Source organism: Tiliqua scincoides, chromosome 2 (genome assembly GCF_035046505.1).
Source record: "Tiliqua scincoides isolate rTilSci1 chromosome 2, rTilSci1.hap2, whole genome shotgun sequence".
NCBI lineage: Eukaryota > Metazoa > Chordata > Lepidosauria > Squamata > Scincidae > Tiliqua > Tiliqua scincoides.
This window is the reverse complement of record NC_089822.1, coordinates 94,130,062-94,142,929: the sequence shown is the minus strand read 5'-3', so window position 1 is coordinate 94,142,929 and position 12,868 is coordinate 94,130,062. Positions and strand designations below refer to the sequence as shown.

Sequence of the window (12,868 nt, the reverse complement as noted above, 5' to 3'; positions counted from 1 at the left end):
AATGCAAAAGACAGCATGGCATTATATACACTCTTTCAGAAAAGAACAAGTTTTAAGATACCAGCAATAAGTTTCACTGCTATCACATGAGTGTCCTAACCTATGATATCTTGGTGTGGTACAGATATTGCTCTACAGGGGACAAAAAAGCTCTGCAGAGAATTATTAAGATCGCGCAACACATCATCAACCTTCATCTACCAGCTCTGGAGGACATCTATACATCTCGCATGTGCAGAAGTCACATAGTATTCTGAGAGACCCCTTCCATCCGGCTCATAGGTTCTTTGAACTGTTGCCTTCAGGTAGACGATACAGAACTATTAGAGCACGCACTACACGATTCCTAAACAGTTTTTTATCCCACAGCCATAATTACGTGGAATAAGGCAATATAGTTGTTACCATGCTCCTGGGCATTCTGGTCTGTTATACTGTTTTATATTATGATGCATGTTGTATAGAATGTGTGGGTGAGTGTGTAGAGTGAGATGGTTGGAATTGTAGTATATATTTATGCTTGCATCTCAAAGGTGCATAAATTTCGTTATGCTGTAGCACAGTGACAATAAAGTTACTACTACTACTAGCTTGAACAGAGACCACAGAAATCTACTTTTATAACAGAAATTTGTATTTGTCAGAAATTTGTATGACAGAAACTTGTATCAGAAATTTGTATTAAAGAGACTACCTATAAAGTCAGATTACATTTACAACTTTATAGTTCTCAACAACCTATACAAAACCCTTATCAACTTTACAGCAGAAATTACTGCCAGAGAACACTAATATGCACCTTTTCTCAACCATATGTTTAAATGGAAGGCACATACTCCGTATACACCAACAATTCGATCCTGCATGTTTTCTCACCCTTATGTATACTACTGAATTAGAAATTACTCTCTTCTAGCCATAACTGTACCCTGTCTCCCCTCCACAAATACCACATGTCTTTCTCTGCTACCATATGTAAATAAAATTCAAGCACATGCTTAACCTCCCATTAACCCTAGGTGCTTGCAATTTCAACTTCTTCTTCAAAACTCAGTTCCTCACAGGTCCTCACACTTACTTCCAACACAGCTCTGTGTCAACTTTTTTTCCTTGCCACATCAACGTGTGTGTGTGTGTGTGTGTGTGTGTGTGTGTGTGCGCGCGTGTGTGTGTCCCTGCACACTTTTCAGGCTTCTGGTGTCTGTCCATTACCCTCCCCACCAGGTATGCACCTCCACTGGCACTGCTGCCAATGCTCTTCCACCCTGCAGAGCTGTATAGGTTCACCACCCCACCGCACAGCTCTGACCAGCACCGATCCATGCTTCTCTGGCAGGGTGCGTTGTCACTTAGTAGTGCATTTGTCCCTGCTCTGGGGGTACAATCCTCTCCACCCTTTCCTGGGAGTAAGCCCCACTGAACACAGTGGAACTTACTTCTGAGTAGACAGGCATAGGACTGCGCCCTGCATCTCCCCCCCTTCTCAACATCCACCCCTGGGCAGGAGCCTTCCTTCCATGTGGCCCACCACACGTGTACACCAAGCTTCCCCAGGGTCGAGCATCTGCACGCCATTCCCACGTGCCCCACAACAAGCGTCAACTCTGGCTGGCGTGCAAGCCCTCCCCAGCCAGGCCAGGCACTGCCCTGCCAGCCAGCCAGGCCCTGTTTGGTCCGCCTCCAGGCTTCCCTCCCCGAAAGCGGGCAGCCTTCGCCCCAGGGCTGCCCCCTCTCCAGGGCGGGGCCATGGCCGGGCCGTGCCGGGCCCGGCCAGGCGCTCACAACGGCCTGGAGTTCCTAGGCCTCGCTCAGGCCACCCCCGGCCGGCCGGGGCGAGAAGCCGCCGTAACGGACGCGGGCAGGCCCCATGACAAGGCAAAGCGGGCCGCCCGCCTTCTTCCGCCTCCAGCCGCCCGGGCTGGGCTGGGCTGCGCTCCGCTGCCGGCTTCTGCCTCCTCACCAGCAGTGCGGCGACGGCGGCGCCATGATGAGCCGCCGCTCGCTCCCTCCCTCCCTCCGGCCCCTCGCCCAGGCCGGCCTCGCACTCACCTTCATGTCGGGACATCCTAGTTCAGAGGAGGAGGCGGCGGCGGAGGCGGCGGCCCGGCCCGGCCCAGCCCAGGCCCGTCCCGGGCTCCAGCTCCCCCTCCCACCCACCCCCCGCCGCTCCCGGCTGCTCGGCGCCGGCTCCGCAGCCTGGGCTGGGCCGGGCCCGGCCTGGTCTAGCCTGGCCCCGCTCCCCCTCCTGCGCGGCTTGGGACGGGGCGCGCGCCCGGCAGGCGGGGGTCGAGCCCGGCGGCGGGGACGGCGAGGCCTCTCCGGAAAAGCGGCGGCGGCTGCAGTTCCCCCTTCCCGGGCGGCAGCGGGCGGGCGGGTGCCGCCGCCGTGACACGGTGACTCTGTAACCTCGCTCAGGCCCCCGCCAGCGCCTGGCGCCGCCTCCCGCTCGACGACGACGGCAGCGGGGCTCGTCGGCCTGCCTGGTCCCTGCTCCCTCCCCACGTCGCCCGCAGGCACACGCTCGGCAGCAACAGCGCCGCCACGGCCGTCTCCTCCTCCTTCCCAGCTCGCCCGCCCGCCGGGAGGAAGAGGAAATAACACAGCGGGGCAGGAGAAGGAGGGAGCCGGCAGGCAGGCCGGCTCGGGAAGTGAAGGGAGGGGAGGCGCGCTCGCGCTCTCCCTACCCGTCCCCTCAGCTCCAGCTCCCCTCCTGGCACACCACTGGGTTTCCCGCCCCCAGCCTGTCCGTGTCTACTCAGAAGTAAGCCCCATTGTAGTCGATGGAACTTACTCCCGAGGAAGTGCGTGTGGAGTGGCAGCCCGTGGCTGCAGTCCTATCCACGCTTACCCGGGAGTAACCCCCACTGACTCTACTGGAATTTGCTTCTGAGTAGACACACATAGGATAGGGCCCTGAGGCTGCAATACGATCCACGCTTCCCTAGGAGTAAGCCCCATTGGCTATAATGGGGCTTAACTTCTGAATAAATATGGATCGGATGGGACTCTTACCCCTCCCTCACCCCCCCCCCACATGCACTTTTCAGCCCCCTTCTTTTCCTCTCAGGGTAACTCTGCACCCTGCTGCCCCAGTTGGTTTGGGATTTTGGAATAGCTGGACTCCTGCCCAGCCTTCCTGCTCTATACCTTGGTTTGATCCAAGGCAGGATCAAAGAGGAAGGGACAGGAGGGGAGCTTTTTGAGGGGACTGACAAGCCAATCCTATGCATGGCTACTCAGAAGTACCATTGTGTTCAGTGGGGCCTACTCCCATGTGCATAGGATTGTAACCTGAGGAAGCCCCTCTGAGGAACATACATATACCTGACACAGAACAAAACACAAAAAATATCCCTCCTTCTCTGTCCCTCAGCCCTGGGAGACTGGCAGGATAACTGCCCTAACTGGGGAAATTCTTTTGCATCTTTACACATGTGCACTGACTCAACACAAATTCAGTTCCAACAAACTATCTGGTTACTCTTATCCTGGTTTTTTATTTCCCACACATTGTCCTTTTTAAAAGCCATTTCTGCCCAACATTTGCATTATATGCAACAGGGACCAAATGAGTACATGTGCGGGCCAGATAAAAAAGAATCCAGATCAGCCATTTATCCTATGGAATGCACCCTTGGAATTTTGCTTGGGGAGTCTTCCAGACTGTCATTTACATCTTTTCAAACCCATCTCTTCATGCTATTTCTTAGAACTACAGGAGCACACCCTTCCCCTATATTTGCACATTGGAGTATCATTTCCCCCCCCCCCCAAGCTTTCTTGAAGTCCTGGAGGGTTTCTTTGACTTCTCCATGCAGAAATGCCACTGTTGTGGTATGATGATTGTGGAGACTAAGGGCCTGATCCTATCCAACTTTCCATCACCAATGTAGCAGCAGTGTAACGCCAAGGTAAGGGAACAAACATTCCCTTACCAGAGGAGGCTTCCAAGACTATCCCCTCACCTCAAGATGTAGAGCAGGCTCCATTGGCATTGCTGTATCAGTGCTAGAAAGTTGGATAGGATTGGGTCCTAATCCCATCCAAGTTTTCCAGCACCAGTGTAGCCGCAGTGCAGCCCTAAGGGAACATATGTTCCCATACCTTGAGGAAGCCTCTGTGACTGCCTCCCACCACAGGATGCAGTGCATGCTCCACTGGCACAGCTGCACCAGCACTGGAAAATTGGATAGGATCGGGCCTTCCCTTAGTTGCCACACCTCCTTGAATTTGGAAGTCAATCTTTCTCTCCAGCATGGAGGGAACCCAAGCGGGATGTGCCATGGTCTCAGGGCACAATCCTATGCATGCCTACTCAGAAGTAAGTCCTATTGTGTTCAATGGGGCTTGCTGTCAGGAAAGTAAGCATAGTATTGCAGCCTTAGGTGGCTACACAAAGAACACAGACATGATAGGAGTTAGCTGTCCAGGTAGAAACAATTGGAGCCCAGTGATTGCTTGATATGTTCTTCCTCTTGATGCAATTACAGCAAAGGGCACGTCCCTCTGGTGCTGCACCCTCCAGCAACAGCAATAGAACCAGGTTTTATGATTGGGAGCAGCCTGGATTCCACTGAATACACAAAACAACTTTTCCCCACCCTTAGCAATGCAAGATTGAGAATAAATGGCTGACCAAAGTGTCCCGCTTTTTTTATTACTATAGTTTGTGGTAATTTGCAGTTAACATAAACTTCAAAAACACACTTGCAACTCTGGAAATGAAAAGTAGTGCAAATATATTAGGAAGAACATAATTAATGCAGTGACATTATTTTGGAACTGGAAGCTCCTAGAGCAAAAATGCCTTCCTGAACAGTATTACCCTCCTTGACCAACACATTGGCAAAAGAGGTGCAGAGAAAACTTTGGCAACAGAAACAAAGGTTCTTGTAGCACCTTAAAGGCTTGGGAGGTCATTTATTTGTGTAAACTTTTGTGGACAACAGTCCATGTCATGCAATCTTCCACTCACTTGCATTTGATGAAATGGACCGTGGTCCATGAAAATGTATATAGCACTGAAATAAACTGGCTAGTCTTTAAGATCCTTTGTAATTTTTGCTGCAACAAACTAACAGGGCTAGAAGTTGTGACTTTGGCAACAGAACTCTCAAGGTGCTGACCCAACTCTCCCTCTTCAAAGAGGCTTTTGTAGGAAAACTACTTGATGGGTGGGGTCGTAAATTGCAAGGAGATTTTTTTATTTTTGTTTATTTTCACATTTTTATACCACTGTTCCTCCAAGGAGCTCAGGACAATGTAAGAACAGCCCCACTGGATCAGACCATAGGCCCATCTAGTCCAGCTTCCTGGATCTCACAGCGGCCCACCAAATGCCCCAGGGAGCACACCAGATAACAAGAGACCTCATTCTGGTGCCCTCCCTTGCATCTGGCATATCCCATTTCTAAAATCAGGAGGTTGCACATGCACATCATGGCTTGTACCCCATAATGGATTTTTCCTCCAGAAACTTGTCCAATTCCCTTTTAAAGACGTCCAGGCCAGACGCCATCACCACATCCTGTGGCATGATGTACATGGTTCCTTCCCTCCTTTTGTCCTCACAACAACCCTGTAAAGTAGGTGAGGTTGAGAGAGACCTCAAGAGAGAGAGACTGGCCCAAGGTCACCCAGAAAGCGTCATGGCTGGACAGGGATTTGAACATGGATCTTCCATGTCTAAGACCAACTTCAGAACTACAACACCATCCTGGGTCTCATGCATTTATTCATATTTATTTATATGTTAATAGTCAATGCCAAGTGTTAGGTTGCCACTAAATCCTTTCATAACAGGAAAATATTAAATGACTGCATAAGTGCAAACATTGTTTTTATCCTAGCACATCCTTTATATCATCTTATATATCTCATAGATTCATACTTCGGTATAAAGGAAGAAGAAAGACAATTGTAAATGTAGTGCAGAAACCAAGATTGCACTTGGAAATCATCCGTTCAAGCATCATTCTGGCCATTAATTATTGCACTGAGATAATGTGTGTGAAAGGGCAGTAACACAGTTGTTTGCATACAGAAGATCCCAGGTTCAGGCCCTGGCAGTTCCAGATAGCGCAAGCAAAGTTACCTTCCTGAAATGCTGGCAAGCTGGTGCTATTCACGTACGAAATACTGCATAGGCCAGTGGTTCTCACACATTTAACACCAGGACCCACTTTTTAGAATCAGAATCTGTCAGGACCCACCAGAAGTGATGACATGACCAGAAGTGACATCATCAAGCAGGAACATTTTTTGACAATCCTTCCCACACTTACCCAGGAGTAAGTCCCATTTACTATCATTGTTAAAATAATATACATAGTAGCTTGTTAAAAGTACAGGACTGTAACATTTTCCTAAATGCAGTCACATACCATGGTAGCATGAAGTCTAAAATAATAAAAAATAGAATATTGAAATGAATGGGGACCCACCTGAAATTGGCATAGTTTGAGAAACACTGGCATAGGCCAATGTTTTGGATCAACATAAGATTGCTTTGTATGTTCTAAGCACCTTGAATACTAAAATGCTATGTAAGTGCTAAGTATTAGTATTATCACCATAGTAACCCCAATTTTTGTATTTCTTATTTGTTTCATTTTATTACAAAAATAATATTTTGTGAACCCCACTGAACACGGGCTACTGGGAAAATCTTAATCCTACATAAATATTATTCATTTATTCTTTTTAGAGGAAAAAAGTGTATCACAGATTCAACAGTTCAGATCTATCACTGAAAATGAACAGGTGGTAAGTGCTAATTTGCATCCTTGTCTAAAACGGAGAGAGTTTACTACAAAAAATATACTGTAGAATTAAAATATGCAATAATCCATTACAAACTTTATATAATGCATAAATTTCTGAGAAAATTTGCAACTCTAAATTTAAGAAACCTGTATATATTGTTCAATACGCCTGTGATTTTCTCCTCGCCTTGCTATTAGGATACTCCTAGGATATCCAAGCAAAACCTTTGACTAATAATGGCACAGAAAGGGGGCGTGTGTGTACGTTTTCCTCTGTTACTTACACAAAATACTTTGGAAATACTAGTAAGCGTGAACAGAATTGTATGTAAATCACAGTTCTCCCCCACCCTTTACCCATTCCAACCAGTTTAACTCACATTTTGCTATAATCATATTGGCCAGCCACCTCCTTCTTGCAAAGCTTATAAAATATTTTGCCACTAAGGTAATCCTCATCTTCTAAACCTTATTTGATATCATGTTATCATGATATTAAATTAACTGCTTTCTTCACTAGAAGAACATTATTTTGTTGGATTTCATAAGAATTAACAATTTCTATTTAAAATGCATCACCAACGGCAACAAGTAAAAATCCTAAGTCAAATCACACTCAAAAACAAAAATGTCAAAAGTCTCTCAACACACTATTGCTTTTCTCTCTTTTAAATACAAAAATTGCATACATTCAGCTTCAATGTTTACCAAAACAGGATGCAATCTTGTATGCACTACTTCTGAGTAGATATACATATACAGTACTGCATTACGGTTGCAGCCTTAGCAGTTTCCTGTAAATAATGGACTGGCAGCCCAATCCTATCCACTTTCCTGGGAGTAAGCCCCATTGACACTAATGGGACTTACTTCTGAGTAGACAGGCATAGGATTGGGCTCAGCACTGCCTTGCTGTCATTGCCTTGCTTCCATTCTTATTGTACCTGATGCACAGCCCAAGCCAATGCATGTCTACTCAGAATAAAGTTCCTTTGCGTTCAATGGGGCTTACTCCCAGGTAAGTGTGGATAGGATTGCAGCCTCACTTTCTCACCCAGCTCACACTTTCCTTCATGCCTGTTAGTTAGCACAAGCCTATGCTTTACCCAGAAGTAAACCCCATTGTCTTCATTGGGGCTTACTCTCAGGAAAGTGTTCACAGGACTGCAGCCTTAGACTTATTAACACTGTTCCTTTCCTTCTCCTCCTTCCAATCTCAGCCCACTTTCTGCACCATAAGCTCCCATCTAAACCAACTATAAAAATTTCCTCCTGGCTTCCCTGTTCTCTCTGTCTCCTTCCTGGCAATTTCAATACTTTCCTAACCATAGAGTTAACAGGCGACCATCTTCTCTGCTGGCAGTTTTGCTTCAACCCATTTGGAAACAACAGGATGGTAGCCATCTTTACTAGTGGCAGCCTGACCTCATACAAACAGGGACGTCCTATTGTAGGGACGTTCCCACCATCTTTGCTAAGGGCAACTTCTGTGACTTCACTGCTATTAACAATCAAGAGATGGTCCATGGGACAGCCAAGTATTAAGGGGAGGGGGAATACCTAAATGTTTAAAGATGAAAGTGGATCTCATGATTTTGTTAACATAGGTGGTTCAAGCTGCTGCTGTTTATTTCACTGACACAAAATGGAGAAGATAAAACTAGGAATATATTATTACTGGGACCAAAGTTGCCCTCCAAATACCATCTTCTGGGTGAACATAATGATAAAAGAGGCATTATTACCCATACCAGTGTTTCTCAATCAGTGGTATGGGCACCACCAGTGGTACTTGAGGTGGTGTCTGGTGGTACTCACTGGACCCCTGAACATCTACTGCCCAGCAGCAAGAACAGGATCACAACACAACAAACAGTGGCAGGAGGCTTAGCTCAGTGGGCAGAGCTCCAAAGCATGTTTTTCCATGCTCAAAAAAGCCCTCCCATCCACCTCGAGCATTTTACTGGTGTTTGTTGCATCACATCTGGCTTCCCAGCTCATATGTAACTGGTGATGATGTCATCACCAGTTACTTCCAGTGGTACTTCAAATGGGGGGACCACATGAAGTGGTCAGGCAGAGGACAACCACTGAGAAGCACTGACCTATACAATACTGACTTGCCCCACCCACACGTTTTTTCTTTCATCTTTCCATCTTAGCCTAACGAACTATAGATCAATAGTAACAATACCAATTTCAAGAGTACCCTGTACAATGCATCAATACATATATACATTAAGCTGTTAATGAAATTATTGAAAATTGTTGGTAGTTTTATTAAAGTCATTATATATTTAGACTTCTGCATTTGCATGCAAACTTCTGAAGGGACTCTTAAAGAATAAATGACGTTTTTGATACTGTTCAGGAAGAACAGGAGCATAAAATAAAAATCACAAAGTCAGCTTGGGATAATGGCTCAAGGGTTAGACTTCAAATCCTTGCTGAGCTATTAAGCTCTCTTGATGACCTTGGGCCAATCAGCATCTCCTAGCCTAACCTACTTCTTTAGGGTGAGGTGAGGATAAAAAAAGGGAAAACCCCATGTATACTGAGTTGAAGTTCCTGGGAATAAAATATGCTAAATAAATACTGTAATTGTGGTTTTGCCCCTGGGGGATGTTCAAATTTTGTGATGTCTAAGGGGAAGACTTCAGAATTGTTTATGGCTCTGCTCTATACAATGCAAGTAGGATAATTGAGAAAATCTGGGTGAGGGACTTCAAAACTTTTGTTACCAAGTACTTGGAATCAGTAGTACAAACTCACCAGCAGCTAATAAAATACTAGGAGGCATTCCATCCTGAAGCCAAAACCATTGTCTAGAACAGTGATCTTCAACCTTTTTCATCTCACGGCACACTGACAAGGCATTAAAATGGTCAAGGCACACCACCAGGTTTTTGACAATTGACAAGGTACACCATGCTGCCAGTGGGGACTCACATCTCCTATTGGCCCTATTAATAAATGATCTTCCCCCAAATTCCTGTGGCACACCTGTGGACCACTTGCGGCACACCAGTGTGCCATGGCACAGTGGTTGAAAATGGCTGGTCTAGAAGATAGAAGACTCTTTCAAGATATGAAGATTCTTTAGATCAGTTGTTCTCAAACTGTTAGCACCAGGACTCACTTTTTAGAATGAGAATCTGTCAGGACACACCGGAAGTGATGTCATGACCGGAAGTGACATAATCAAGCAGGACAATTTTTCACAATCCTTGGCTGCAATCCTACCCACACTTCCCCAGGAACAAGTCCCATTGACTGTCATTCTTAAAAGCATATACAAAGTAACTTGTTAAAAGTACAGGTCTGTCACATTTCCCCAAATGCAGTCACACCCCATGGTAGTATCAAGCCTAATCTATTAAAAAATAAAATACTGAAATGAATGGAAACCCATCTGAAATTGGTTCACAACCCACTTAGTGAGTCCCGACCCAGTTTGAGAAACACTGCTTTACATGTTTGCAGTTGCATGTCCTGACTCTCTTTGAAGTGGACTGTGGCTAGAAATTCTGCAATACTTGCTGAATTGAATAGGTCTTAATACAGTACTTGCACTAAAAAGTGTGATGCAAAGCCTGAAAGTTGGTTTTGTTCTTTACAATACATGATCTTTATGAAGCAAATTGCATTTAAGAACAGAGGTACTCTAGTAGGAAACACTTCTCCCATCCTTTAATATGTTCCACAAATTTCACATCATAATAATTGCAATAACCCTGTAAGGTAAATCAATATTATCATCCTCAGATTGTTAAGACTATCACCGAATTAAAGGAATTGATTAAAAAAGTAATTAAGCTTCAGTGAATTAAATTTGCTCAAGAGTGAAAACCAGTCAGAAGCAAAAGGAACACTTTTTTCAGATATGGCAGACAATCTTAGAAGAGGAGGCATTCCCCAAGCAGTAGAATGACTCCTTTAAAGATGCTGCTTGTCAACTGCAGTTTTATAAGTACTTGTATTAAGAATAATGTACGTATGTTTTAAAATACGTTGCCTGATTAATTGGAATGCTTTTTTAAAGGTTTGGGGTGGAACTATAAATTTTAAGAAAGGGGCTGGTGCTATAAATGGTAGTACAGCACATACTCAAATTTAGAGTAGGATGCTAGGGTTTACCAGCTGCAAGGTCTGGTTTCCTTGGATGGTACCATCCAATCAGTGGCTTATCTAAGGTAAGGCAGGTAGGGCACATGCCCTGGGAGCCAGTTGAAAGAGAGTGCCACTGAGCAGCAGCTTCCCAGCCAACTCTCAACTTCCACCAAGCTGTCACAAACCTCCAAACACAATGGTGTGCTTGAGGGCCTGCAGCGACTCAGCTGAAACCAAACATTGGTGTGCAAGCTGCTGGAGAAGGAACAGGGTGGCAGCCACACTGTGAAGCTACTGCCTCCCTCCTTCAAACCCAGAAATGATGACACAGCACGTGATATCACATCACGTGATAGTGCTGCCCCTGGCTACACTACTGCATCCAAAGGCTCTTCTCCCCCTCCATAAACTTTAATAGCCCAATTAGTAGGGCAAATTCAACTGAATCCCCTGAACTGATGTCATTAAAGCTGAAATCCTATACATACGTTCCATGGGAATAAGTCCCACTGAACACAGTGGGACTTGCTTCTCAGCAGACATGCATAGGATTGCACTGTATGTGGAGTATTTCCCTACTCCCACCGACCATGCACCCATGTGGAGTGGGTTCAGTACAATGCGTGCCATAATGGCATAAAGTTGAATTTACTGTGGGAGGGGGATAACCACATAAAATTGCTGCTTTTAGCAGCAGCCCCACATTTTTTAATGCATCATTCTGCCATAGTACCATGCATTGTACTGTAATTTGATCTCAGGACAAAATCACTTTCCAAATATCCAAGCCCAGAAGCTCAAACAGCCCTGCAGTTCTTTTCCAGCTGACAGAAACAATCTATAGTCTTGGATTACCTGTCGCCTAGGATGAAGCCAGAAATATTGTTCTCCTGTTATAATCTAGATTAGAAGAAACTTTTCTCCAGCAAGCTGCTCTCCCTACCCAAGATTTGTAATGTGAAGGGAAAAGATAGGCTTGATGGGGTGGGGTGGGGGTGGGGTCAATGAGACATGCTATTTCGAAGAAAAACATATTTTTCTTTCCAATAGAAGCAATTCAGAATAATTTGACAACATGGTTCAGAGATTCTGTGAGGTTTTGGATAATAAAGGAGGTAGCACTTTAGCCAATAATTCAAAGCACTTCTTTATGCTGAGAACTGTGAAAGCTCTCCACAGCTACCAGGATGTGAATTTTCAAAGAAAAAAATTCATTAAAGCAACATTGAAGCCTGAAACTCCTCTGAATAGGCATCAAACACCTTCAGAATATAAAACCAACATATAGAATATAAACCCAACATCTCTTATATCCAGTTTATTTAAGCATTTGCAGCATTATGTTCCTCCAACTGGACACACAGCTGAATATGTGACTTTATTGAAAAGGATTATGTTTCAAGGCAAAGGTTCCTTCTGTGGCCCTGCTCCAGGCTTGTTTTGACTCCAGAACTGGAGAGGGACCTGCATCTTACTGCCCAACTGTGCCTTTAAAGATAGTAAGAGGGTTCCACCCCTCCAGTAATTTTGGCAGCTAGGTTGTGCAATATGATTTCTTCCTGTATGAAAACTGATCAAATAGGCTTTGTCCCTGGAGCCAAATTACTGAATCTGCCAGGAGGATGTTGAAACTAGTAACCACATTAAGAAGTTGAAACTTCAGCAACCATATTAAGAAACCTGTCATAGTTTCTCCATAGATGCCTATAAAGGTTTATACAAATTAGAGCGCTCTTACCTATTTCCACTATCAATACAACCATGACCCCGAGTTTTTTACATGCAGTAACACAGGTGCACCAAGACTATAGCTTTTGTAAGAGCTAATTGTAAGCAAAGTTGCCCCTTATCCCCATTTCTCTTTGTTCTCTTGTAAGAGCCTCTGCCATGTAAGAGTGGTGTGATCTACCAATACCTTTAAAAAAAATTATCTGTGGTAATTGATTTGTGAAGGCTTAATCACACATGCAAGTCACCACTTGATGGAAGTCACT

At 45.1% G+C, this 12,868-nt stretch overlaps 1 protein-coding gene across 1 annotated transcript in view; it reads right to left on the bottom strand.

Moving 5' to 3' along the window:
- KCMF1 (potassium channel modulatory factor 1) overlaps positions 1–2,563 on the bottom strand; it is a 73,201-nt gene extending 70,638 nt beyond the window's left edge. The window contains exons 1-2 of the mRNA XM_066617700.1: positions 2,222–2,563; positions 2,050–2,112 (exon numbers count right to left, since the gene is read on the bottom strand). Of these exons, the coding sequence (XP_066473797.1) occupies positions 2,050–2,065 (16 nt within the window). The 5' untranslated portion in view covers positions 2,066–2,112; positions 2,222–2,563. The remainder of the gene's footprint in view (positions 1–2,049; positions 2,113–2,221) is intronic.
- Between the last annotated feature and the right edge of the window lie 10,305 nt (positions 2,564–12,868).